Source organism: Ostrea edulis, chromosome 1 (genome assembly GCF_947568905.1).
Source record: "Ostrea edulis chromosome 1, xbOstEdul1.1, whole genome shotgun sequence".
In the NCBI taxonomy this organism is placed as follows: Eukaryota; Metazoa; Mollusca; class Bivalvia; order Ostreida; family Ostreidae; genus Ostrea; species Ostrea edulis.
Window position 1 is genome coordinate 80,286,839 of NC_079164.1, and position 25,623 is coordinate 80,312,461.

The window sequence follows — 25,623 nt, forward strand, 5'->3', positions numbered from 1 at the left end:
ACGTGAAAGCTTCCTGACATAATGCAGATTCAAGTTTGTTCAACTCATGGGCCCCTGGGGTTGGATGGGGCCACAATAGGGGATCAAAGTTTTACATACAAATATACAGGAAAAATCTTTAAAAATCTTCTCAAGAACCACTAAGCCAGAAAAGCTGATTTTTACATGAAAACTTTCTGACATAGTGCAGATTCAAGTTTGTTCAAATCATGGCCCCCGGGGATAAGATGGGGCCCCAAGGGGGGATCAAAGTTTTACACACAAATATATAGGGAAAAACTTTAAAAATCTTCTTCTCAAGAACCACTGAGTTAGAAAAGCTGATTTTTACATGAAAACTTCCTGACATAATGCAGATTCAAGTTTGTTCAAATCATGGCCCCCGGGGATAGGATGGGGCCCCAAGGGGGGATCAAAGTTTTGCACACAAATATATAGGGAAAAACTTTAAAAATCTTCTTCTCAAGAACCACTAAGCCAGAAAAGCTGAGATTTACATGAAAGCTTCCTGACATAATGCAGATTCAAGTTTGTTCAAATCATGGGCCCCGGGGGTTGGATGGGGCCACAATAGGGGATCAAAGTTTTACATACAAATATAAGGAAAAATCTTCTCAAGAACCACTAAGCCAGAAAAGCTGATTTTACATGAAAACTTTGACATAGTGCAGATTCAAGTTTGTTCAAATCATGGCCCCCTGGGATAAGATGGGGCCCCAAGGGGGGATCAAAGTTTTACACACAAATATATAGGGAAAAACTTTAAAAATAGTCTTCTCAAGAACCACTGAGTCAGAAAAGCTGATTTTTACATGAAAACTTCCTGACATAGTGCAGATTCAAGTTTGTTCAAATCATGGCCCCCGGGGATAGGATGGGGCCCCAAGGGGGGATCAAAGTTTTACACACAAATATATAGGGAAAAACTTTAAAAATAGTCTTCTCAAGAACCACTGAGTCATAAAAGCTGATTTTTACATGAAAACTTCCTGACATAGTGCAGATTCAAGTTTGTTCAAATCATGGCCCCCGGGGATAGGATGGGGCCCCAAGGGGGGATCAAAGTTTTGCACACAAATATATAGGGAAAAACTTTAAAAATCTTCTTCTCAAGAACCACTAAGCCAGAAAAGCTGAGATTTACATGAAATCTTCCTGACATAATGCAGATTCAAGTTTGTTCAACTCATGGGCCCCTGGGGTTGGATGGGGCCACAATAGGGAATCAAAGTTTTACACACAAATATATAGGAAAAATCTTCTTCTCAAGAACCACTGAGTCAGAAAAGCTGATTTTTACATGAAAACTTTCTGACATAGTGCAGATTCAAGTTTGTTCAAATCATGGCCCCCGGGGATAGGATGCGGCCCCAAGGGGGGGGGGGGATCAAAGTTTTACACACAAATATATAGGGAAAAACTTTAAAAATCTTCTTCTCAAGAACCACTGAGTCAGAAAAGCTGATTTTTACATGAAAACTTTCTGACATAGTGCAGATTCAAGTTTGTTCAAATCATGGCCCCCGGGGATAAGATGGGGCCCCAAGGGGGGATCAAAGTTATACACACAAATATATAGGGAAAAACTTTAAAAATCTTCTTCTCAAGAACCACTAAGCCAGAAAAGCTGAGATTTACGTGAAAGCTTCCTGACATAATGCAGATTCAAGTTTGTTCAACTCATGGGCCCCTGGGGTTGGATGGGGCCACAATAGGGGATCAAAGTTTTACATACAAATATACAGGAAAAATCTTTAAAAATCTTCTCAAGAACCACTAAGCCAGAAAAGCTGATTTTTACATGAAAACTTTCTGACATAGTGCAGATTCAAGTTTGTTCAAATCATGGCCCCCGGGGATAAGATGGGGCCCCAAGGGGGGATCAAAGTTTTACACACAAATATATAGGGAAAAACTTTAAAAATCTTCTTCTCAAGAACCACTGAGTTAGAAAAGCTGATTTTTACATGAAAACTTCCTGACATAATGCAGATTCAAGTTTGTTCAAATCATGGCCCCCGGGGATAGGATGGGGCCCCAAGGGGGGATCAAAGTTTTGCACACAAATATATAGGGAAAAACTTTAAAAATCTTCTTCTCAAGAACCACTAAGCCAGAAAAGCTGAGATTTACATGAAAGCTTCCTGACATAATGCAGATTCAAGTTTGTTCAAATCATGGGCCCCGGGGGTTGGATGGGGCCACAATAGGGGATCAAAGTTTTACACACAAATATATAGGAAAAATCTTCTTCTCAAGAACCACTGAGTCAGAAAAGCTGATTTTTACATGAAAACTTTCTGACATAGTGCAGATTCAAGTTTATTCAAATCATGGCCCCCGGGGATAGGATGCGGCCCCAAGGGGGGATCAAAGTTTTACACACAAATATATAGGGAAAAACTTTAAAAATCTTCTTCTCAAGAACCACTGAGTCAGAAAAGCTGATTTTTACATGAAAACTTCTTGACATAGTGCAGATTCAAGTTTGTTCAAATCATGGCCCCCGGGGAGAAGATGGGGCCCCAAGGGGGGGGGGATCAAAGTTATACACACAAATATATAGGGCAAAACTTTAAAAATCTTCTTCTCAAGAACCACTAAGCCAGAAAAGCTGAGATTTACATGAAAGCTTCCTGACATAATGCAGATTCAAGTTTGTTCAACTCATGGGCCCCTGGGGTTGGATGGGGCCACAATAGGGGATCAAAGTTTTACATACAAATATACAGGAAAAATCTTTAAAAATCTTCTCAAGAACCACTAAGCCAGAAAAGCTGATTTTTACATGAAAACTTTCTGACATAGTGCAGATTCAAGTTTGTTCAAATCATGGCCCCCGGGGATAAGATGGGGCCCCAAGGGGGGATCAAAGTTTTACACACAAATATATAGGGAAAAACTTTAAAAATCTTCTTCTCAAGAACCACTGAGTTAGAAAAGCTGATTTTTACATGAAAACTTCCTGACATAATGCAGATTCAAGTTTGTTCAAATCATGGCCCCCGGGGATAGGATGGGGCCCCAAGGGGGGATCAAAGTTTTGCACACAAATATATAGGGAAAAACTTTAAAAATCTTCTTCTCAAGAACCACTAAGCCAGAAAAGCTGAGATTTACATGAAAGCTTCCTGACATAATGCAGATTCAAGTTTGTTCAAATCATGGGCCCCGGGGGTTGGATGGGGCCACAATAGGGGATCAAAGTTTTACACACAAATATATAGGAAAAATCTTCTTCTCAAGAACCACTGAGTCAGAAAAGCTGATTTTTACATGAAAACTTTCTGACATAGTGCAGATTCAAGTTTATTCAAATCATGGCCCCCGGGGATAGGATGCGGCCCCAAGGGGGGATCAAAGTTTTACACACAAATATATAGGGAAAAACTTTAAAAATCTTCTTCTCAAGAACCACTGAGTCAGAAAAGCTGATTTTTACATGAAAACTTCTTGACATAGTGCAGATTCAAGTTTGTTCAAATCATGGCCCCCGGGGAGAAGATGGGGCCCCAAGGGGGGGGGGATCAAAGTTATACACACAAATATATAGGGCAAAACTTTAAAAATCTTCTTCTCAAGAACCACTAAGCCAGAAAAGCTGAGATTTACATGAAAGCTTCCTGACATAATGCAGATTCAAGTTTGTTCAACTCATGGGCCCCTGGGGTTGGATGGGGCCACAATAGGGGATCAAAGTTTTACATACAAATATACAGGAAAAATCTTTAAAAATCTTCTCAAGAACCACTAAGCCAGAAAAGCTGATTTTTACATGAAAACTTTCTGACATAGTGCAGATTCAAGTTTGTTCAAATCATGGCCCCCGGGGATAAGATGGGGCCCCAAGGGGGGATCAAAGTTTTACACACAAATATATAGGGAAAAACTTTAAAAATCTTCTTCTCAAGAACCACTGAGTTAGAAAAGCTGATTTTTACATGAAAACTTCCTGACATAATGCAGATTCAAGTTTGTTCAAATCATGGCCCCCGGGGATAGGATGGGGCCCCAAGGGGGGATCAAAGTTTTGCACACAAATATATAGGGAAAAACTTTAAAAATCTTCTTCTCAAGAACCACTAAGCCAGAAAAGCTGAGATTTACATGAAAGCTTCCTGACATAATGCAGATTCAAGTTTGTTCAAATCATGGGCCCCGGGGGTTGGATGGGGCCACAATAGGGGATCAAAGTTTTACACACAAATATATAGGAAAAATCTTCTTCTCAAGAACCACTGAGTCAGAAAAGCTGATTTTTACATGAAAACTTTCTGACATAGTGCAGATTCAAGTTTGTTCAAATCATGGCCCCCGGGGATAGGATGCGGCCCCAAGGGGGGATCAAAGTTTTACACACAAATATATAGGGAAAAACTTTAAAAATCTTCTTCTCAAGAACCACTGAGTCAGAAAAGCTGATTTTTACATGAAAACTTCTTGACATAGTGCAGATTCAAGTTTGTTCAAATCATGGCCCCCGGGGATAAGATGGGGCCCCAAGGGGGGGGGATCAAAGTTATACACACAAATATATAGGGAAAAACTTTAAAAATCTTCTTCTCAAGAACCACTAAGCCAGAAAAGCTGAGATTTACATGAAAGCTTCCTGACATAATGCAGATTCAAGTTTGTTCAACTCATGGACCCCTGGGGTTGGATGGGGCCACAATAGGGGATCAAAGTTTTACATACAAATATACAGGAAAAATCTTTAAAAATCTTCTCAAGAACCACTAAGCCAGAAAAACTGATTTTTACATGAAAACTTTCTGACATAGTGCAGATTCAAGTTTGTTCAAATCATGGCCCCCGGGGATAAGATGGGGCCCCAAGGGGGGATCAAAGTTTTACACACAAATATATAGGGAAAAACTTTAAAAATCTTCTTCTCAAGAACCACTGAGTTAGAAAAGCTGATTTTTACATGAAAACTTTCTGACATAGTGCAGATTCAAGTTTCTTCAAATCTTGGGCTCCGGGGGTAGGATGGGGCCATAAGGGGGATCAAAGTTTTACATATATAGTTAAAATCTTTTTCTCAATAACCACTGAGTCAGAAAAGCTGATATTTACAAGAAAACTTTCTAACATAGTGCAGATTCAAGTTTGTTCAAATCATGGTCCCCGGGGGGTAGGATGGGGCCACAAGTGGGTGGGTGGGGGGTCAAAGTTTTACATACAAATATAGAAAAAAGCTTTAAAAGAACCATCGGGCCAAAGAAGTTGACATTTACATGAAAGCTTTCTGACATACTGTAGATTCAAGTTTGCAAAGGGTAGTTTGGGCCATAATAGGGACCAAGGTTTTACATGCAAATATATATGGAAAGTCTTCAGATATGGGCCAAGGTGACTCAGGTGAGCGATGTGGCCCATGGTCCTCTTGTTACTTTTATAATAAACAAGCCATAGTCATTACTACGTTTGTTTGCATAGTCTATATATATATATACAGAATCTCAATAATTTTAATGCTTTGAAATAAACAATATGGCAGCTGCTACTAAACGTAAGACATGTGTTGATGGAAATAACAACAATACTCCCCCAAAGAAGAGCCAAAAATTCGAAGAAAAATATGCAAGTACTCTGTAAACATCTATTTGTTTCAAAGTCAGAAAGGGGGAGTTTGTATGATAAGTGTACAATCTGTTTGATAAACTTCAACATTTCTCACGGCGGGGAAAATGACATTAAAACACTTGCCAGAATAACTGACACAGTAACTGTAAAATTACATAATATAATAATGTAACAATATTTTTTACACGTCAAGTTTTAGGAAGTAAAATCAATAAAAGATGCATTTAATCTTTTGCATTTGTAAAATGCATAACAATTAGTATACAGTCTAAATTCATTAAATTTGGATTTTAAGTATGCCTAAAATTGCTCAGGTTACATATTTATTCATAAAAGATCTCCAGCAGAAGGAAACCCAAGCTGTCCCCTGACCCCCGCCTTATTATTTTCCATTTCATAATGTTGGCAGCTCTGTAGATGGAAAAATCTTTAGAAATATTTCTTGAACTATTTAAGCTAGGGCTTTCATACTTTAGTATATAGATACTATAGATAGGGAGGGGGGGGGGTCAAAAAATTTTCATCGGAATAAACATTGATTAAAATATCTTTTAAAAATTCCAACACCTGAACAGTGGTAGGGCCAAGGTGAATCAAATGAGAGATGTGGTCCATGGGCTTCTTGGTTTACCAATCAGCTGGTCAGACTGCTAAAAAAAATAACAAAAGAATACAAATGTTAACGAGGGTCGATCCTCATGTGACTTATTAATATTAATAGTTGAAAGTAGGAAAAAATGTATTTATTTCCACTCAATATACATGTATTCAAATTTATTTAATAACCAAAGAAAATGTTCATGCTGCCACCGTTTTAAAGATGTCAGATATACTAAAACAGAAATATATGTTAACACAAGAAAATCACACTTTTTTGTTATACAGAATAATCAAAATAGATAAAAACTTGTGAAAATGACAAATTTTAAATGTCAACAGTTTAAAAAACAAACTGCTAATTAATAAATATGTATAAATTAATTGTGGATATTGGGGAAACCTTGTATAATAGGCATGCAGTAAAAGAAATACCAGGATAGGAGTTACTGCCCTTGACAACAGTTTTAGCTCGCATGAAATGAAAGCTCAAATGAGCTTTTCTGATTGCCAAGTGAGCTTTTCTGATCACCTGAATCCCGTGGTGATCCAGGTTAGAATAGGTCCTTGGCACCCACTTGCTTGTCGTAAGAGGCGACTAAATAGGGAGGCCCTTCGGATAAGACCACAAAAACTGAGGTCTCGTATCACAGCAAATGTGACACAATAAAGATCCCTCCCTGCTCAAAGACCATAAGCGCCAAGCATAGGCCTAAAATTTTGCAGCCCTTCACCAGCAGTGGTGACATCTCCATATGAGTGAAATATTTTCGAGAGGAACGTTAAACAATATTCAATCAATTAATCTGATCACCTGTAGTCCATTGTCTGTTTGTCCGTCTGTTTGTGAAAGTTTTACATTTTCCACTTCTTCTCCAAAACCACAGGACCAATTACTGTATAACCAAACTTGGCCAAAAGTATCCTTGGTTGAAGGGCTTTCAACTTTGGTCAAATGAAGGGTCTCGCCCAATTCAAATCAGAGATAATCACATAAATGCAAAAATAGGATGGGGGTCACTTAAAAATCTTCTTCTCAAGTACTACGGGGTCATTTACATGCAATTTACATGAAAGCTTCATGACATAGTACAGATTAAAGTTTGATAGAATCATGGCTACTGGTGGTAGGATGGGGCCATAATAGGGGATCAAAGTTTTACATACAAATTCTTTGAAAATCTTCTCCAGAACCACTAGGATAGAAAAGTACAGATTTACAAGAAATCTTCCCGACATACTGCAGATTCAGGTTTGTTAAAATGATGACTCCCCGGGGGTAGGATGGGACCACAATAGGGTATCAAAATTTTGCATACAAATATATAGGGAAAATCTTTAAAGATTTTCTCAATAACCACTTGGCCAGAAAAGCTGAGATTCACGTGAAAGCTTCCTGACATAGTGCAGGTTCAAGGTTAACAAAACCATGGTCCCTGGGGGTAGGATGGGGCCACAATAGGGGATCAAAGTTTTACACATAAATATAAGGGGAAATCTTTAAAAAAAATTCTTCTCAAGAACTACTGGGCCAGAAAAGTGGAAATTTACCTGAAAGTTTCCTGACATAATGCAGAATTATGTTTGTTAAAATCATGCCCCCCCACCCCACCCCCCATCCCCCCACCCCCCAGCGGTAGGATGGGGCCACAATAGGGTTAAAAGATTTGTATACAAATATATAGGAAAAATATCGTTTTAAAAGTACTTCTTAAGAACCAATAGGACAAAGAAGTTTACATTTACATGAAAGCTTCCTGACATAGCGCAAATTCAAGTTTGTAAAATTCATGGTCTCCGGGGATCAAAGTTTTACATACAAATATATAGGGGAATTCTTCTGCAGAATCACTGGGCCATAAAAGTTTACATTTACATGAAAGCTTCCTGACATAGTGCAGATTCACGTTTGTAAAATTCATGGCCCCCGGGAGTAGGTTGGGGCCTCATTAGGGATTTAAATTTTACATGTGAATATGTAGGAAAAAGCTTTAAATATGAGCCAAGGTGACTCGGGTGAGCGATGTGGCCCATGGGCTTCTTGTTTTAGATTATAAATTATTGTTTATCTATGGAAAATATCACTTTTTCAGTATCAATAGTTTACCAATTTTTGTGCAAAGTTGAATTTGATAAAGATTTTGCAAAAACCCATGATATCACATGAGGATCGATCAAATTTAAATAATCTGTGTTAATCTACCCGAGTCAATGTACACCGGGTCATTACTAATCCTATCTGTGTTAATCTACCTGAGTCAATGTACACCGGGTCATTACTTATCCTATCTGTGTTAATCTACCCGAGTCAATGTACACCGGGTCATTACTTATCCTATCCATACTCTTACTGTCAGTGAAATGAAACATATCAGTTATTTATATAATGGTCATTGCGTCTAACATTAAAAGATGTGAAGAAATTGTGCACGTTGAGATTTTATGTACATATCAATAATTTAGAGATACACTTCAAAAACTGTAAATTTCACAATGAAACCAGGAAAGTTGATGTGTATGATTAAGGTCAAGGTCATTAATGAAGGTCACAGTCAAATTTGCAAATATTGAATGTAGCCATAGTTGGGGGCATAGAGTTTTAAAAACACATTAAACTTGTTGTTCTTGTGGGGGAAAATAATTCTATGATTTAATTCAGTTTTTTCTACTCCTTGAGTTAAAAATTCATATGAAAATATTTTATTCAAAGTTTGTTTGTCAAACACATTTAACTTGTTCTTCTTGTAAAAAAAAAAACAATGCTGTATTTAACTTCTCAATGTTTCACTCCTTTGTAACTTTTTCATATTTCCTCCTTCAGCATCAGTTTTGACCACACAGAGTATCCTTAAGTAGGGGGACTCAACATTAATCAAAATCTGACTTCCTGTTTTGACGAAGGCTTGGACCATCAACAAGTTACTGTATAGGTTTGTATATTATGTTGTACATGCAGATTTCTTAACAGTCAAGAAGACTTACAATTATACATTTATTGACTGGGTCCGAGAACAACATCTGTTTTGTTTGATTCAAGAATGGAATATGAGGTGTTGTCTGAAGCTGTAGGCAACATATTGTTCAAAGATCAAACTAAACTGCTGTTGTCCAAAGGGCATTTTTAAGTCACCTGAGTCACTCAGGTGACCTATTGTTGAATATCTGCAGCCATCGTCGTGTGTTAGTAATTGCATATTTTTTAACTTATGAATAAATTCCATTCCAATTCTTTTCAAATTAAAACTGATAGAAATTGACAAATTTTCTCCTCTACAACTGCACAACTGTAATGAAATCTAAATGCATAGTAATGTAAAGCAGGAAGGCCTGTACCAAAATTGTACATTTCTTGGGTAAAGTTTTTGACTCCAGGTTGGGGCTCTACTTGGCATATATAGCACATCTTAAGGTTACTGATACTACATTGAAACTAAAGATTAAAGTATTTAGCAGGAGCCCTTTACCCAAATTGTAAATTTCATGATCTCAGGGATATGGGTTTTAGTTCCATATGTCGATTATGGGATTGCGTTTAATTTTGCTGATGCTGTATGAAAACTAAATGCAAATTTAGAAAAAGCAAAAGGGGATCTACCAAACTTGTGAATTCTACAACCCCAGGGTTCTGACTCATAGCCGGGTCCCAATCAGTCATGTAATGTTAAATGTAACATGTAAAGGCTTCCGTCATTATTAGTACCTACAGGGACATTTGTGTATTAAGAACACAACATACTTTACACTGCTGCTGAGTATTAGAATTTAGCTTAGATATGCAGAATAGGAAAAACACGTAGATATCATATATCTAGGTCAAAGGTCAACAAGAGTCCTGCTACTTCAGACATATGAATTATTAGGCCAGACTGTAGATCAGATATCTATAATAACAACAAAGTACTAGTAACAAATGAAATCATTTTACAGATTATACAATCATCTTAAGACATTTAGTGTATACAGTTGTCTAGGGACAGGTCTTGGATCATTGTTGTCCCACTATCAGTGTTCTAAGCTGATCAGTCACATCTCTGTATCAGCAAGGTGACTCAGGTGAGCGTTGTGGACCATGAGCATGGAAGTACATGTGTTTGATTAGGCCGAAAGTAATCATGGCTTTGTTCCACTAATACAACCGACTCTAAATTATACCCCTACCCTAGAAGTTTGTTGACATGTTCTCCAAAAAATTATTATTAAAAAAGATGGAGATGACCCTGGTAATAATATAGTTTAGTATATGACTTAATAATATCAAAGCAAATTCAACAACTGTATCTATATGAAAAATGAGTCCCTTGTTTTCAGTATGTCAATAGATCTGCTAATTGAATGGAAATTGTAATCAGAATTCAGAACATCTTCTTGTCTTGGATTTAGATGTAACAAATATAATTCATTTCCTACCAAGTTACTCTAATTTTGACTGAATATTAGTGGAAACACAACCATTTATATTTTTGGCCTTAGCATTCAAGAAATGTACATGTGAAAAAACAGGTCAATTGCAATCAGTGTGTGAAATATGTAGATCACTTGAATGTGTGAAATAAATGTATATTGTGAATAGGTTGATATTTACATGTCAGTTTAATTATTGTAGATTGTGTTCCTAAAGACCCAGACCCTCCACATCATGGACACACTAGGACTCAGCACTCAGCTAAAAGTACGACAATGTTCTCAATGTCAGGGGGACACTGAGTTTTACTGTAACACATGTAAACGTGATCTGTGTTTACAGTGTAAAGAGAAACATGTCATTGATCTACATACCAAACACCATGATGTTGTGATTTACCGTGAGAAGTTTAAATGTGTTCCAATTAATGATGATTGTTTCCGACATCCGGGCTGGAAATATGAAATGTTCTGTGAGCCATGTGAAATCCCTGTGTGTTTTGCCTGCAGTGAACATAGAACTCATAGGTTTCAGGAATTACGTAGAGCCTATCAAAAAAAGCGACAACAACACAGAGAAATCATTGACAACATCAGAAGTGAGACTCTCTATAACTGTCGTGTTCTCCTGGCAGGAATCCAAACTGATATCCAAACTTGTCCCCCACAAATCTGTCACCGTCAATCACAGATGTCAACAAAAGCCCAGAGACTGAAGGATCTGATTGACACTGTGGTATGTGATGTTAAAACAAGATACCGAGGTTTATTGATTGATAGAATACAACAACAGAAGAGAAAAATGAACAGACACCTCACCCACATACAGAACTATGAAGACAGATATGAACAATCAGCAAACAGAGCGGTACAATTCCTCTTGTTTATAAAGACCAGTCGTGTCCCCCAGATAAAGGACACCCCTAATCTTCCACAACACCTGCTGCTGTCCCTGACTGAGGGATTCAACATGGAGGATGTCAGTCCGTTATTGAGGGGAATCCCAGAAATCCAAATGACAACAGGAAAACGACAAGTAGGAATAGACGAGTGTGTGAAACTGATGTCCACACCTGTATTACACACGTCTGTCTGTGTGACAGGTGTTAGTTGTGTGAGACACATATCTCGTGTGATGTCAGACCGGGTCTGGGTCTCTGATGATGACAATCTCATCTTGACAGACACAACAGGAGACACTATACACCGTGTGACAGGTATAACACCATGGTATGGAGGAGGACCACACACAGTGAACAGTTCTGGTGAACTGATTTATATAGACAGTAAACGTAACATCAACAAACTGTCTGTGGACAATCACACAGTCACCACACAGATAGAGGATACATCACCATGGCAACCACTGTGTGTGTACTGCTCCCCGTCCACTGGAGATCTGATGGTCGGGATGTGGAACTATAAAACAGGCAAGGTAACCCGGTACAACAGTAGTGGTCAACACATCCTGACCATACAACACGACAACAAACGTCAGACACTGTATAGTGATCCTCATTATATCACAGAGAACACTAACGGTGATATTATTGTGTCTGACTCGTCACGTGGTGCTGTAGTGGTGACAGAGCGCGGGGGGAGACATCGATTCTCCTACACAGGACCTCCATCAGGATCATCACTAAATCCATGGCGAATCTGTACAGACGCGCTGTCACACATCCTGGTGTATGATCGTAACACCAACACAGTACAGATGATTGACAAGGACGGTCACTTCCTGTCTCTGTTACTGACACCACAACACGGGATAAACATACCACGCGGCCTGAACTATGATGATAAAACTCACCTTCTCTGGGTCGGATCAGACAACACCAACACAGTGTCTGTATATAGATATCTACAGAGGAGGTACTCTCTGACTGGTAAGTACTAGTAGTACTGTAGTTTATTGTACTATATCAGTCAGTATAAATAACATCAAATTCTACACAGGAATCCATTATAAATTATTGTTATGCTATGACATTGTTATGATAGTGATGTTTTAGAAAATGTACAGTGTAGGTTATGATTAGAGGTCATATCTAATTTTAATTACAATGTGGCTATAATTAGAGGTGTTGATTAGTTTTAATTACAAGGTGGGTTATAATCATAATAATTAGAACTAGTGATTAATTTTAATTACAGTATGGGTTATATCTAGGGGAGGAGTTAAGTTTTCATTACAAGTTGGTTATAATTATAGGTAATGTTTAGTTTTCATTACAGCATGTATAATGTGTGTTGTAATTAGAGATAGTGATTAATTCTAATTACAATGTGAGTTATAATTAGAGCTATCAATTAATTCTAATTACAATGTGAGTTATATTTAGAGCTAGGGATTAATTCTGATTACAATGTGAGTTATAATTAGAGCTAGGGATTAATTCTGATTACAATGTGAGTTATAATTAGAGCTAGGGATTAATTCTAAATTTTACAATGTGAGTTATAATTAGAGCTAGGGATTAATTCTGATTGCATTGCAGGTTATAATTAGAGCTAGTGATTAATTACAATTACAATTTGAATTATAATTAGAGCTACGGATTAATTCTGATTACAATGTGAGTTATAATTAGAGCTAGGGATTAATTCTAATTACAATGTGAGTTATAATTAGAGCTAGGGATTATTTCTAATTACAATGTGAGTTATAATTAGAGCTAGGAATTAATTTTAATTACAAATGGGTTATAATTAGAGGAGGAATTATGTTTCTATTGCAATGTGGGTTATGCTTAGAGGTAATATTTAATTTTGACTACAATGTTGGATTTAATTACAACTAGTGATTAATTTTAATTACAACATGGGATATAATTAGACGAGGAGTTAGGTTGTTATTAAAATGTGGTTGATAATTAAGGTTAACTTAGTGTGTAGGTTTAATGTTAAATGATGTGGGTTATAATTACATTAAGTGAATAATATTAATAATATAATATAATTAATTTTAATTACAATGGGGGCAATGATTAGATGAGGAGAAATGGTTTTATTTAATATTTTGGGTTGGGATTCAATAGGTGTTCAATGGGGAGATTTTATTAACAGCATTCTGTTACAATTATTATCTTGTTGAGATTTGTAGAACATTGATCATTGCCAGTTTAAAACTTGACATGTTTATAATCTATTTCTTCTACTTAACTATCCTACTTTGTAAATATCAGTGATATTGACACAGCTTTGGTTTGTGGGATGTTGTATGTTTCTGTGATGGTGTGATGTTGTATGTTTCTGTAGCAGGTGTGGACAAAATCTACATTGTGTACTGGTTTGACACTGAGTATGTACATTACACCAGTCTCTGTGTGGAATAGCTATCATGAACTTAAGGGTCTGTATCAAAAGTCAAGGTCTGACATAAACAAAACAATTAACACCCCACCCCCTTGAAACTAAATAAATGATGAATGTTGATCTACTTTGTTTTTAAAATTCAAGTTCTGATAACACTCTGAGTTGAGTCATGTAAACTAGGTAGAAACAAATACAAATGTAGTTAGAATGGAATTATTTCAATAAGAGATCGCCACTCCATGTTTTTTAAATGAAATTAATGAATTACAACTGATTTTGTATATCGTATTTGTGACATTTATCGTAATTTCATTAAGTTACCTCAGGTGACCTATTACAATTGGTCAGTAGGCATTGTCGGGCGTTATTTGTTAAAAATGTTAAGTTTTGAACATTTTAATTTTTAGTTGATGATAAAATTCTACCATTTCAATTATTCTTATTGCCCCCCCCCCCCCCCCCCCCCCCCCCCCCCCCTTCAAAGTAGAGAGGCATATTGTTTTGCACCTGTTGGTCGATATACTCAATATCTTTAGAACCATTCATTTGATCGTAATGATATTTCATATGTAATTTGGTTATAAGCAGAAATGGGCCCTTACTATTTTTTAGGTCCAAAGGTCAATTCTACACTGGACATAGAAATATACTCTCAATATTTTGAGAATCCTTTACTTGACAGACATCAAACTTAGTACATTTGTACATCCCAAAAAGTAGATGACCGCTACCGATTTTGAGGTTACATGGTCAAAGGTCAAGGGTCAATCTGGGGATAGGAATATACTGACCACTCCATGTCTAGAGAACTCTTTGCTTGACAGCAATCAAACTTGGTACACAGGTACATCATTAATAGAACCTGACCGCTTTTGATTTGGTGGTCACAAAGTCAAAGATCAAGGGTCAAACTGGACATAGGAATATACTATTCACTCCATATATTGAGAACCATTTGCTTGACAGACATAAAACTTGGCACATTGGTACATCTTCAGAAGTAGATGACCCCTATTAATTTTGAAGTCACATATTCAAAGATCAAGGTAATATAGTCATGGGTCAAGGGTCAAACTGGACATAGGAATGTTCTGTGCGCTCAATATTGTGAGAACCCTTTGCTCGACATGCATCAAACTTTGCACACTGGTACATCTTTCAGGAGAAGATGACCCCTGTTGATTTTGAGGCCATATATTGAAATCTCAAGGGCCAAACTGGACTTAGGAATATACTGTCTAACCAATATCTTGAGAACCCTTTGCTTGACAGACATCAATCTTGGTACACTGGTACATCTTTAGGAGAAGATTACCCCTATTGATTTTGAGGTCACATGGTCAAAGGTCAAGGGTTAAACTGGACATAGTAATATATTGGCTTCTATATTTTGATAATTATCTGCTTGATTGACACCAAACTTGGTACTCTGGTACAAAATAAGGAGTAGATGACCCCTTTTAATCTTAGGTCACATGGTAAATCCATTCCTCACATAATAAGATATTGTCTGTTCAATATTTTGAATTGGTAATACTACTATTAATGAAATGATACATGTGTTTAACACTTTTAGCTCATTTGAGCTGAAACCTCAAGTAAGCTTTTCTGATCACCAGTTGTATGTCCGTCCGTCTCTCTGTAAACTTTTTACATTTTCCACTTCTTCTCGAGAACCAAAAGGATCCTTGGGTGAAGGGGTTTCAAGTTTATTCAAATGAAGGGCCATGTTTTTTTCAAAAGGGAGATATTCACAAAAATGCAAAAAATGCAAAAATAGGGTGGGGTCATTTAAAAACCTTCTACTCAAGAACCACTGGGCTAGAAAAGCTAAGATTTACACGAAAGCTTCCTGACATAATGCAGATTCAAGTTTCTTTAAATCATGGCCCAGGGGGTAGGATGGGGCCACAATATGGGATCAAAGTTTTACATACAAATATTTAGGGAAAATCTTTAACAATCTTCTCAAAAACTATTGGGCCAAGAAAGTGGAAATTTACAGCAAATATTCTAAACATAGTGCAGATTGAAGTTTGTAAAAATCATGGTCCCTTAGGATAGGATGGGGCACGATAGCAGATCAAAGTTTTACATACAAATATATCTGAAAAATCTTTTAAAATCTTCTCAGAAACTTCTGGCCCAGGATGCTGAAATTTACACAAAAATTATTTACATAGTGCAGATTGAAGTTTCTCAAAATTATGGCCCCCAAGGATAGGATTTGGCCACAATAGGGGATCAAAATTTTACATACAAACATATGGGAACTTTTTTTTTAAAATCTTCTCAAAAACTACAGAGCCAGGAAAGTTAAAATTTACATGAAAGCTGCCTGACATAGTGCAGATGGAGGTTTGTTAAAATTATGACCCCCGAGGATAGGATGGGGCCACAATAACGGGTCAAAGTTTTACATACAAATCTATAGGAAAAATCATTAAAAATCTTCTGATGAAAAATCAGTATGCCAGAAAAGTTTACATTTACATGAAAGCTTCTTGACATAGTCCAAATTCAATTTTGAAAAAAAAGCATGGCCCCTGGTAGTAGGTTGGGCCACAATAGGGATCAAAGTTTTACATGCGAATATTTTGGAAAAATCTTTAAATATGAGCCAACGTGATACAGGTGAGTGATGCGGCCCATGGGCCTCTTGTTAATGTTAACACCATTAGTTGCATATGTGTTTTACAAACATCACTTGTCATGTTTAGTTTAAGGCATCTTTGGGACGAGGGGACATGTATTGTAAATTTAGGGACTCTGCATTCCTAGGGCCATAGGGGTTAAATAGAATTTAAGAAACTGCCACATATTGACCCACATGCAAAACCCTTCTCAACAACTGCACATTTGCAAGGTAAACTAAATGTATAATCATGTATAGTAGGGTGGCCTCTAACGAAATTGTAAATTTCATTTTCCCTGAAGTAGAGGTTCTGACTCCATGATGGTGATAAACTTGATGTATATAGTGTATATGTGTAAAACATCTAGAAAACATGTTTAATGCTTCTTCAATCATCTTCAATATTAAACTGAAACGAAACAGATAGGTAGTCCTTATACATGTAGCCCAGTAGCTAAGTACTTCGTTACTAGCTTGAAAATACGGATGAATATTTAATTGCTGTTATAAAATTTAGAAATTCATTTTAAAATTAAGGATTATCTCCCTCACGCATAGCTCTGATCCTTGGACGAATTTGACTCCACTTTTTTTGGCACACTGTTTTCCCTATAATAGCTCTAAAACTTCATTGATATTTCGGATTTCAAACATTTCGGTTGAGCATCACTGAAAAGACATTATTTTTCGAAATGCGCATCTGGTGCATCAAAATTGGTACCGTGTAAGTTTTATATGTATATTGTCTTTATCAACAACATTGTTTCGCAACCAACTCCTGGGTTTTCACTCTAGGACAGGCCCTAATTAGTCATATTGTAATAATCTTACATATTATATTATTTAAAGTATTTCATTAGCATAGGCACTTTTGGGGGTCATTTAAGTTTTGAGATCACAATCTTTTACATCGTTGCTGAATATTAGAAATGAGCTTGGAAATTTTCTAGATTTCTTAGCCCCTAGGCCTAGTCAGTAGTGATACTTATAAGTAATACTAGGGTGACTGGTAACGTATCTTGTCTTTGAAAACACTGTCTATCATTCTTTTTATGCCCCCAGAATCAAAGATTTGGGGATATACTGAGCGACTGTGACCGGTCATCCACTGGTATAAGAAACGGAAGTCAATATCAAGTGCTAAGAAAACTAAGACTCAATATAGAATTACACACCTGTAATGCTGATTTTATTTGAATGAAATACTTTTGCGTATAAGACCAGTATTTATTTACAATGTTTGATATACTTCAGGTGGGAAACATAAAAGATGAGACAAACAATATGGTCCATGGGTCTCATCTTTCAAATCACATAATGTATATCACTTACAATTAATGTCACGAGTATTTAGAACTAATGTTATTATGTGTGGTAGACTGGGCCCACTTCTAGAGAATTCACTTGCTTCAAACTCCTCCATACACTAGACAAAATGCTTCAATGTCTATACCTGATCTTAATTGCTTGATCACTCTCCTTGTTCTATTAAAACTTCAGATAATCCAGACAGAGATGAGCGGATCACGGAAGCTTCAAGTGATGAGGGGGTTCAGGAATCAGGATTAGAGCTGGAAATCAGTGAAGAGTCCGAGTCTGAAGAATACAGATATTATCTGAACTACGAAGACAGCAGCGAGGAATCTGATCCTGATGACGAGGACACTGCTGAATCAGGGACCAGTGAAGATAATGGTGTAGAGGAAAATGGGCATGATTGGAATTTAGAGGAGACCAGCGAGAATGAAGATGAATTAGAAATGTCTGGGTAATTACATTAAGATAATACAGATCTGTCTGAAGGAAAGGACTAGGTCCAGTGAGGGCCATTTCTGGCCCTGAAATTCAAGCATAATTTGCTTTCTCTGAGATCTAGTAATTTTCCAATTTGAATAGTCAGAACCTAAAATTTGAATTGTGTTTCTCGTTTATAATTTTGTATAATTAACGTTTCTTCAACATATAATTTTTTTTGGGGGGGGGGGGGGGGGGGGGGGGCTTTTTCTTTAGTGAAAACAGATATACAGTAATTTGTCCATGTTTTGTAGATGTCGGCACGAACAGATTGCTATGACTGAACAGGCCACCAACACCACGTCATCATTAATCTTCCACTCCCCACCTGTGTCCCCAGACAGAATTCCTGATGAATCTCCAGACTCTCCACCCTCCACCTGAAACATTGATGTTAACAGGCCATCAACACCTCGTCACCACATCATCTTCCACTCTCCACCTGAGACATTGATGTTAACAGGCCATCAACACCTCGTCACCACATCATCTTCCACTCTCCACCTGAGACATTGATGTTAACAGGCCACCAACACCTCGTCACCACATCATCTTCCACTCTCCACCTGAGACATTGATGTTAACAGGCCACCAACACCTCATCACCACATCATCTGCCACCCTCCACCTGAGACATGTTAACAGGCCTCCAACACCTCGTCACCACATCATCTTCCACCCTCCACCTGAGACATTGATGTTAACAGGCCACCAACACCTCGTCACCACATCATCTGCCACCCTCCACCTGAGACATTGATGTTAACAGGCCAACAACACCTCGTCACCACATCATCTTCCAATCTCCACTTTAGTCCCCAGATATAATCCCTTATAAACCTTAAAATAAAGCAATTTATCACTAACTGAAAAAACAAAAGTTTTGGACTTTGACATTGCAATATGGTACAGGCAGGAAGCATCTTTCTGTTTGGAATTTAATTTTAAGTTGAGTGAATCCTTTTGAGGACGTGGATCAGATTCCACAAACGTAATTGTCTTTGGTGTCTGTTGATGAGAACAAGGAAAACATTGACCCCAGTGTGCAATACACATGTTGTGAAAACAGATTTATGTTTGTATTAAAATTTGTATACACAGTTTGTTTTATGCATGTAACATGTTTATCATGAAAAAAATATATATATTTATATCATAAATTTTGTATATTACTTCATTTGGTTTGGTGATTATATCTGAAATTTTGTATATTGTGTTTTATGTGTAGTTTGATGTTTGTAAACTGATGTTTTGAATATTACTACATTTAGCTTGAAGATTGCATCAAAATTTTTTAATATTACTTTAATTACTTTGATGATTCTATCAGAAATTTCGTATATTACTAGATTTAGTTCAATGTTTACATCAGAAGGTTTGATAAACTTAGATCTCCAGTTTCATGTATATCTGTTATTGACATTGCATTGTTTAAAGAATGTTACACCAGAATATAATATTTTCACATAAAAACCAGTCTTGTTTGAAGTTATTTTGTCACTGTTGGCAGAAACATAATGCGTCTCTGCTATCAAACCCGGTATATATCATTGTAAAGAGTCTTTAACAAATACTTTATGTGTTAGATGTGGTTGTTATTTTGTAAAGACATCTTGACCGGAAAGTATCATAAACGCAACCATACTTTTCCGTTAAGAATACTTTATAATAATGACCATAAAATCTTTCAAGTAAAGATATTGTTCTATGCTCTTTATATAGTTCTACAACAGATTTACAATGATAGGGATCACAATACTGAATATGGATCAAAGATTTACATGCAAATATAAAGGGAAAATCTTTAAATATGAGCAAAGGTGACTCAGGTGAGCGATATGGCCCGTAGGCCTCTTGTTCTAATCACCTGTTCACCATCTGTTTGTCCGTCTGTTTGTCTGTAAACTTTTTACATTTTCAACTTCTTGGGATAAGAGCTATGCATGAGGTAAATGCCTTTCAATAACTAAAATTTTCAGCATATGTTTGTAATTTACTTTTTTTATCATTTAAAAAAATATGTGATAGATTAATCTTTAAAAGATATATGTAATCGAAATTTTGACTTCAGTCTATTTCAATTGATGATCTTGAGGTATACCAAACGTTCACTTGAGTCGTCATTGATGGCACATAAATGTATCTACAAATTTGAGACACTTACTGAGGCCTGTGACCATACCCTTATCTTGAGTCTGATTCTACAAGCGGGCGGTGCATTGGGGTATGTAATTATACCCCCCGCAACAAGTTGTGGGTGGGGGGGGGGGGGTATACTGGAATCGGGTTGTCCATCTGTCCGTCCGTCCGTCCGCCTGTAGATGCAATGGTTTCCGGACTCTAAAGCATTATCCTTTCCACCTACAGTCACCATATCATTCATATGGACTACCCATGGGATGAAGATATTCCCTATCGATTTTGGGGTCAAAAGGTCAAAGGTCAAGCGCACTGGACATCGAAGTAGCAATATGGTTTCCGGGCTCTAAAGCGTTATCCTTTCCACCTACAGTCACCATATCATTCATATGGACTACCCATGGGATGAAGATATTCCCTATCGATTTTGGGGTCAAAAAGTCAAAGGTCAAGTGCACTGGACATTGAAGTAGCAATATGGTTTCCGGGCTCTAAAGCGTTGTCCTTTCCACCTACAGTCACCATATCGTACATATGGACTACCCATGGGATGAAGATGTTCCCTATCGATTTTGGGGTCAAAAGGTCAAAGGTCACGTGCACTGGACATCGAAGTAGCAATATGGTTTCCATTTAAATTCTTTAATGGCTTTTTTCATCGCATGGAGATGCTGTGTTCCTAGATACCTTTTGGATCATAATACTGAAGTTTTACCTATTACCAACACCCTTTGGGAGATTGGGGTAAGCGGGGGGTATTCTTAGTGAGCATTGCTCACAGTACCTCTTGTTCTACCAGTGTACCCGACTATGTTTGAACATCCCAAACACGGCTCTTGGGGTTAAGAATTCATTTTCCTACAGTGTATGGCATAATAGATTCAGGTGAGCGTCAGGACACAGGGATCTTGATTTCTGATAACTTCTGATCCTTGTCACTTCTTAAAGGACATAACGCATGTTTCTAAGCCTTTTCATTTGTTCAGCGAACTCAATTCTTTTCATGCCTAAAACTACTTTAAATATGTTTTAAATGAAATATTTTGCGTAGTTTTCGAGTATGAAAGCGATGAAATTCAAATCTTGCGATATGCATATTTACTTTCGCTATTTTACGCGCCATTATGTGTGACGTCATATGCGCCCTCGGGTTTGAAAACGTCTATTAGCCATTCCATAAACAGATTAGATTTAATCGACAAAAAACCAATTATCATGTTAACGGCTTGTAAATAATATTACATTAAGTTGTTTTATGCCGTGCTCGGTTGTATTAGTTGTCATGTTAACGGCTTCTAAATAATACTCCATTAAGATGTTTTATGTCGTGCTCGGGTGTACTAGTTGTCATGTTAACGGCTTCTAAATAATACTGCATTAAGATGTTTTGTGCCGTGCTCGGGTGTACTAGTTGTCATGTTAACGGCTTCTAAATAATACTGCATTAAGATGTTTTATGTCGTGCTCGGGTGTACTAGTTGTCATGTTAACAGCTTGTAAATAATATTGCATTAAGATGTTTTATGTCGTGCTCGGGTGTACTAGTTGTCGGTAGAAAGGATGTAGACTGAGTATTTTTCGAAGGAAGGTACGAGAAAAAAGACGTGGATAATTTTTTGTTGGAGCAAGAACTTTACCTTAAAAACAAACACCCAGTCACCTTTTCAAAAACCGCTTGGACAGAGACCCTGATAAACTGCGAGACAATGGATATATAGAAGCCATAAGCACTGGTAGGCCTACAGCATACATTCTGTTTTGGTCTTCAAATTCAACACACACTCCGATCAACTGACCTTCACCTTGTAACAACATATATACAATGTTACTTGTGAGTTTCTACCAACTGGTAGATCAGATTTACAGAAAATTTAATGATACAAAATAATTGAGCTTTTAATTAGATAAGTAATAAAATATTTCCTAACGACGTGTTGATCACAATTCAAAAATAATAATAAGATTACTTTATCAAAATAAATAATATGATTTCCACTTTAAATTCTATTATTGTTATTGATTTGTACGGAAGCCCATTAGTGCAAACCAAAACTAAATAAAAAACGAAATTATTAAATAAAAAACGAAATTATTATATAAAAAACGAAAACTATATAAACAAACCAAAATTAGATAAAAAACGAAATTATTAAATAAAAAATGAAAACTAAATAAAAAACGAAATTATTAAATAAAAAACGAAATTAAGAACTGTTTTTGAGAACATAATGTGTGTGTGTCAGTGGAGCGTAACAAGGAAGGAAACATGGCTCCTAATTCTTTGATTTACTGCGATTTCATCATCGCCAATCGAGTTTTACAGAAATCTATTGACATTACAAATTAGCCAACTTATCCATTCACTACACGTTTATCTACTACGTTCCCTGAAAGGTCTCAAACCTCGTGTATCGGATTACAGGATTTCTCCAAAATTACTACAACACTAGCCCCCATAAATCTAGTAAGAATATATATGGCTCCCATCAGCCACATACCTCAAAAATCACTTGACTCTACACTAATTAAGTGTTTCGGCAGTGTGAAAATTGAGCAAATTGATTGGATTGATCGATAGATTGAAGTTTAGCTGCATGCAGGTCCGCCTCATCAGAAGTCTATTTGCACTTCACAATTATCATGCAGGTTGATTATTCTGAAATGAAGGTGTGAGCATATCCCTTAAATTTTTATTGCGTTGGTATGAACCACACTATAGGTACAATGTAGAACAGAGAAAACGTCTTTGTCTCTCTGGAGGATGTGCCAGTAATTTAAAAGCTTTTGCTTTATGGGTTGTATTTGGTAATAAAAACAATGGGTATACCCGTTTTTTTGCTTTTATTTACACCCGATAACAGAGGTGGCTTGATCGTAGTTATCAAGTACCACTTGTACTTTTTTTTATTCATTTAATTATCACTATAGCCCCTCTTTAGAGGGTTTGTTTTGAAATCTTTAAGAATTTCTTCAATCAATTCAATTAATTTATTCACTCAAATCATTCATACAATGGTACACGAGGTACATAAATATATAAGTTAGTATTTAAACAACATTGCCAAGGGTACAAGTATATAACTAATACATACACAAGTATGTGCATTAGCACAAAATAAAGGTGGAGGACATAATGCATATAATTTAATATATAAACATCTTAGGAAGGACAGCAGACTAATTTATGGATATACATAGTTGCTTTTTTAAAAAACTGTTTTAGGTTTCATGTTGTCATTAACTCTCTACATTTCAGTGTATTTGGTAAATGACAATATCTAGGAAACAAATTCTTTCCGTAGAGCGGATAGTAATTTACATTCTAAGATAAAGTGGTATATTCGTCGGCTAATTTATCAGTAAATATGGCAATTAGTTTCACCATTTATAAATCCCTTATAAACTGAAGGATTATGTGCACTTTTTCGTTCCAATTTGTAGGTTTGATGTACGTTTTCAAATCTAGAATGCGAGTTGCCTCAAATCACTTTACTTTATACACTGTACTGCCCAAGAAATGCATTTTATTTACAGATATTTCACACGTGAATTTAAGCAGTTGATGAGCAAAATTTGCTATAGCGAATAAATCATTTCTTCACCATGATCATAATAAAATAAAGCCATCGTCATGATAACGCACTTGGTACGTTATGCGATGTTTACCTGGAAATCCTTGGTTATCTGATGTAGTCGGATATCGCATACAGATGGGGAGCAATTAGACCCTTATAACACATCCAAATATCTGTTTATAAACTTTTGAATTAAATTTAAAAGTATTATTTCCCAAAATTAATCTGAAGAGAAAGCTCAGATCGCCAGTGAATGATGTATTTATTGCATAGACAGATTTGTCCGATTTACTGTAGTATGTTTCTACTGCAGTCATTAATTCCTCAAATTGCATGTTTGTGTAGAGTGGTGTGATATCATAGGCTAGCTGACCGTGTATAAGTAAGAAAATATATGGCTCCCATCAGTCAGGTACCTCGATCAACAATCACTTCATTTTACACTAATTAAGTTTCGGTGGTGTAATACGGTGTGTACCAGTGGGCTGCTAAAACTGGTGCCAGGTGGCCTTCGTTTATGCCAAGTTCTGAATACTTTGCCGTGTCATGTAGAATTAATGACTTACATGTATCAGTTCACATCAGTACAGTACGTTCCTTTTCTTATTTAATAATTTCGTATTTTATATAATAATTTCGTTTTTTATATAATAATTTCGTTTTTTTATATAATAATTTCGTATTTTATATAATTCGTTTTAATATAATATTTCGTGTTTTATATAATAATTTCGTTTTTTATTTAATAATTTTGTTTTTAATATAATAATTTCGTTTTTTTATTTAGTTTTGGTTTTCTATTTAATATTTTGGTTTTTTTGTTTAATAATTTCGTTTTTTATATAACAATTTCGTTCTTTATATAATAATTTCGTTTTTTATTTAGTTTTGGTTTACACTAATGGGCTTCCGTAGATTTTTGGTTTGTTTTTTTTTTCGAAATGCAACCGTGACAGTAGCTTGGCCTAGGGCCTAGTTGTCAACAATGTAACATATTATAATTTGTCTAATCCAAAAATAAATAATGATTGCACTGTTTATTTTAGAAAAACAGCGCTAATTACAAATGTATAAAGGAATAACATTACCAAACAGTTTGTAGAGAGCGACCCATATAAACATTACTTACTCGCAATATTGCCGATTCATACTCGCTTTCCTCGCTATATTTGGGTATTTACATCGCTATTTGTATGCACTGGTGGCAAAAAACATACAAAACTCGGAAAATATGTCAACATCGATTTAAATGTTGCCCATGGTGAATAAATTAGGCCCCTAAAAGCTGAGTTTTTAATAGTATCTCACAGTACTTTCACAATCCGAAGAGCGCATGTGACGTCACTGTACCACGTGACTACCTACCTAATTAACTAGACTTTTTTTTTAAATTCGGGGCTTAGATTTAAGTCTGTATTGTGGTTAATTATCACTCAATTTCGGCAAACGAACTATTAGAATTAGTTACTATAAGCATAAAGAAGACAAAATGCATGTAATTTTGTATACTTTGAAACATGGCATGTGTCCTTTAAGAAATGCGTTTCGAATTTGAGACTTGGTGGAATTTGATGAAGG

At 36.3% G+C, this 25,623-nt stretch overlaps 2 protein-coding genes across 7 annotated transcripts in view; one reads left to right on the plus strand and one right to left on the minus strand.

The window, feature by feature from the left end:
• Positions 1-19,807, plus strand: part of LOC125682793 (uncharacterized) — a 42,748-nt gene extending 22,941 nt beyond the window's left edge. For all 6 annotated transcript variants that reach the window (XM_056162228.1, XM_056162224.1, XM_056162223.1 and 3 more), the window contains 4 exons: positions 9,005-9,113; positions 10,787-12,473; positions 18,038-18,305; positions 18,586-19,807. In XM_056162228.1, the coding sequence (XP_056018203.1) occupies positions 10,820-12,473; positions 18,038-18,305; positions 18,586-18,715 (2,052 nt within the window). In that variant the 5' untranslated portion in view covers positions 9,005-9,113; positions 10,787-10,819 and the 3' untranslated portion in view covers positions 18,716-19,807. The remainder of the gene's footprint in view (positions 1-9,004; positions 9,114-10,786; positions 12,474-18,037; positions 18,306-18,585) is intronic.
• Positions 1-25,623, minus strand: part of LOC130054058 (uncharacterized) — a 1,204,346-nt gene that overhangs the window by 214,162 nt on the left and 964,561 nt on the right. The gene's annotated exons all lie outside the window — the stretch shown is intronic.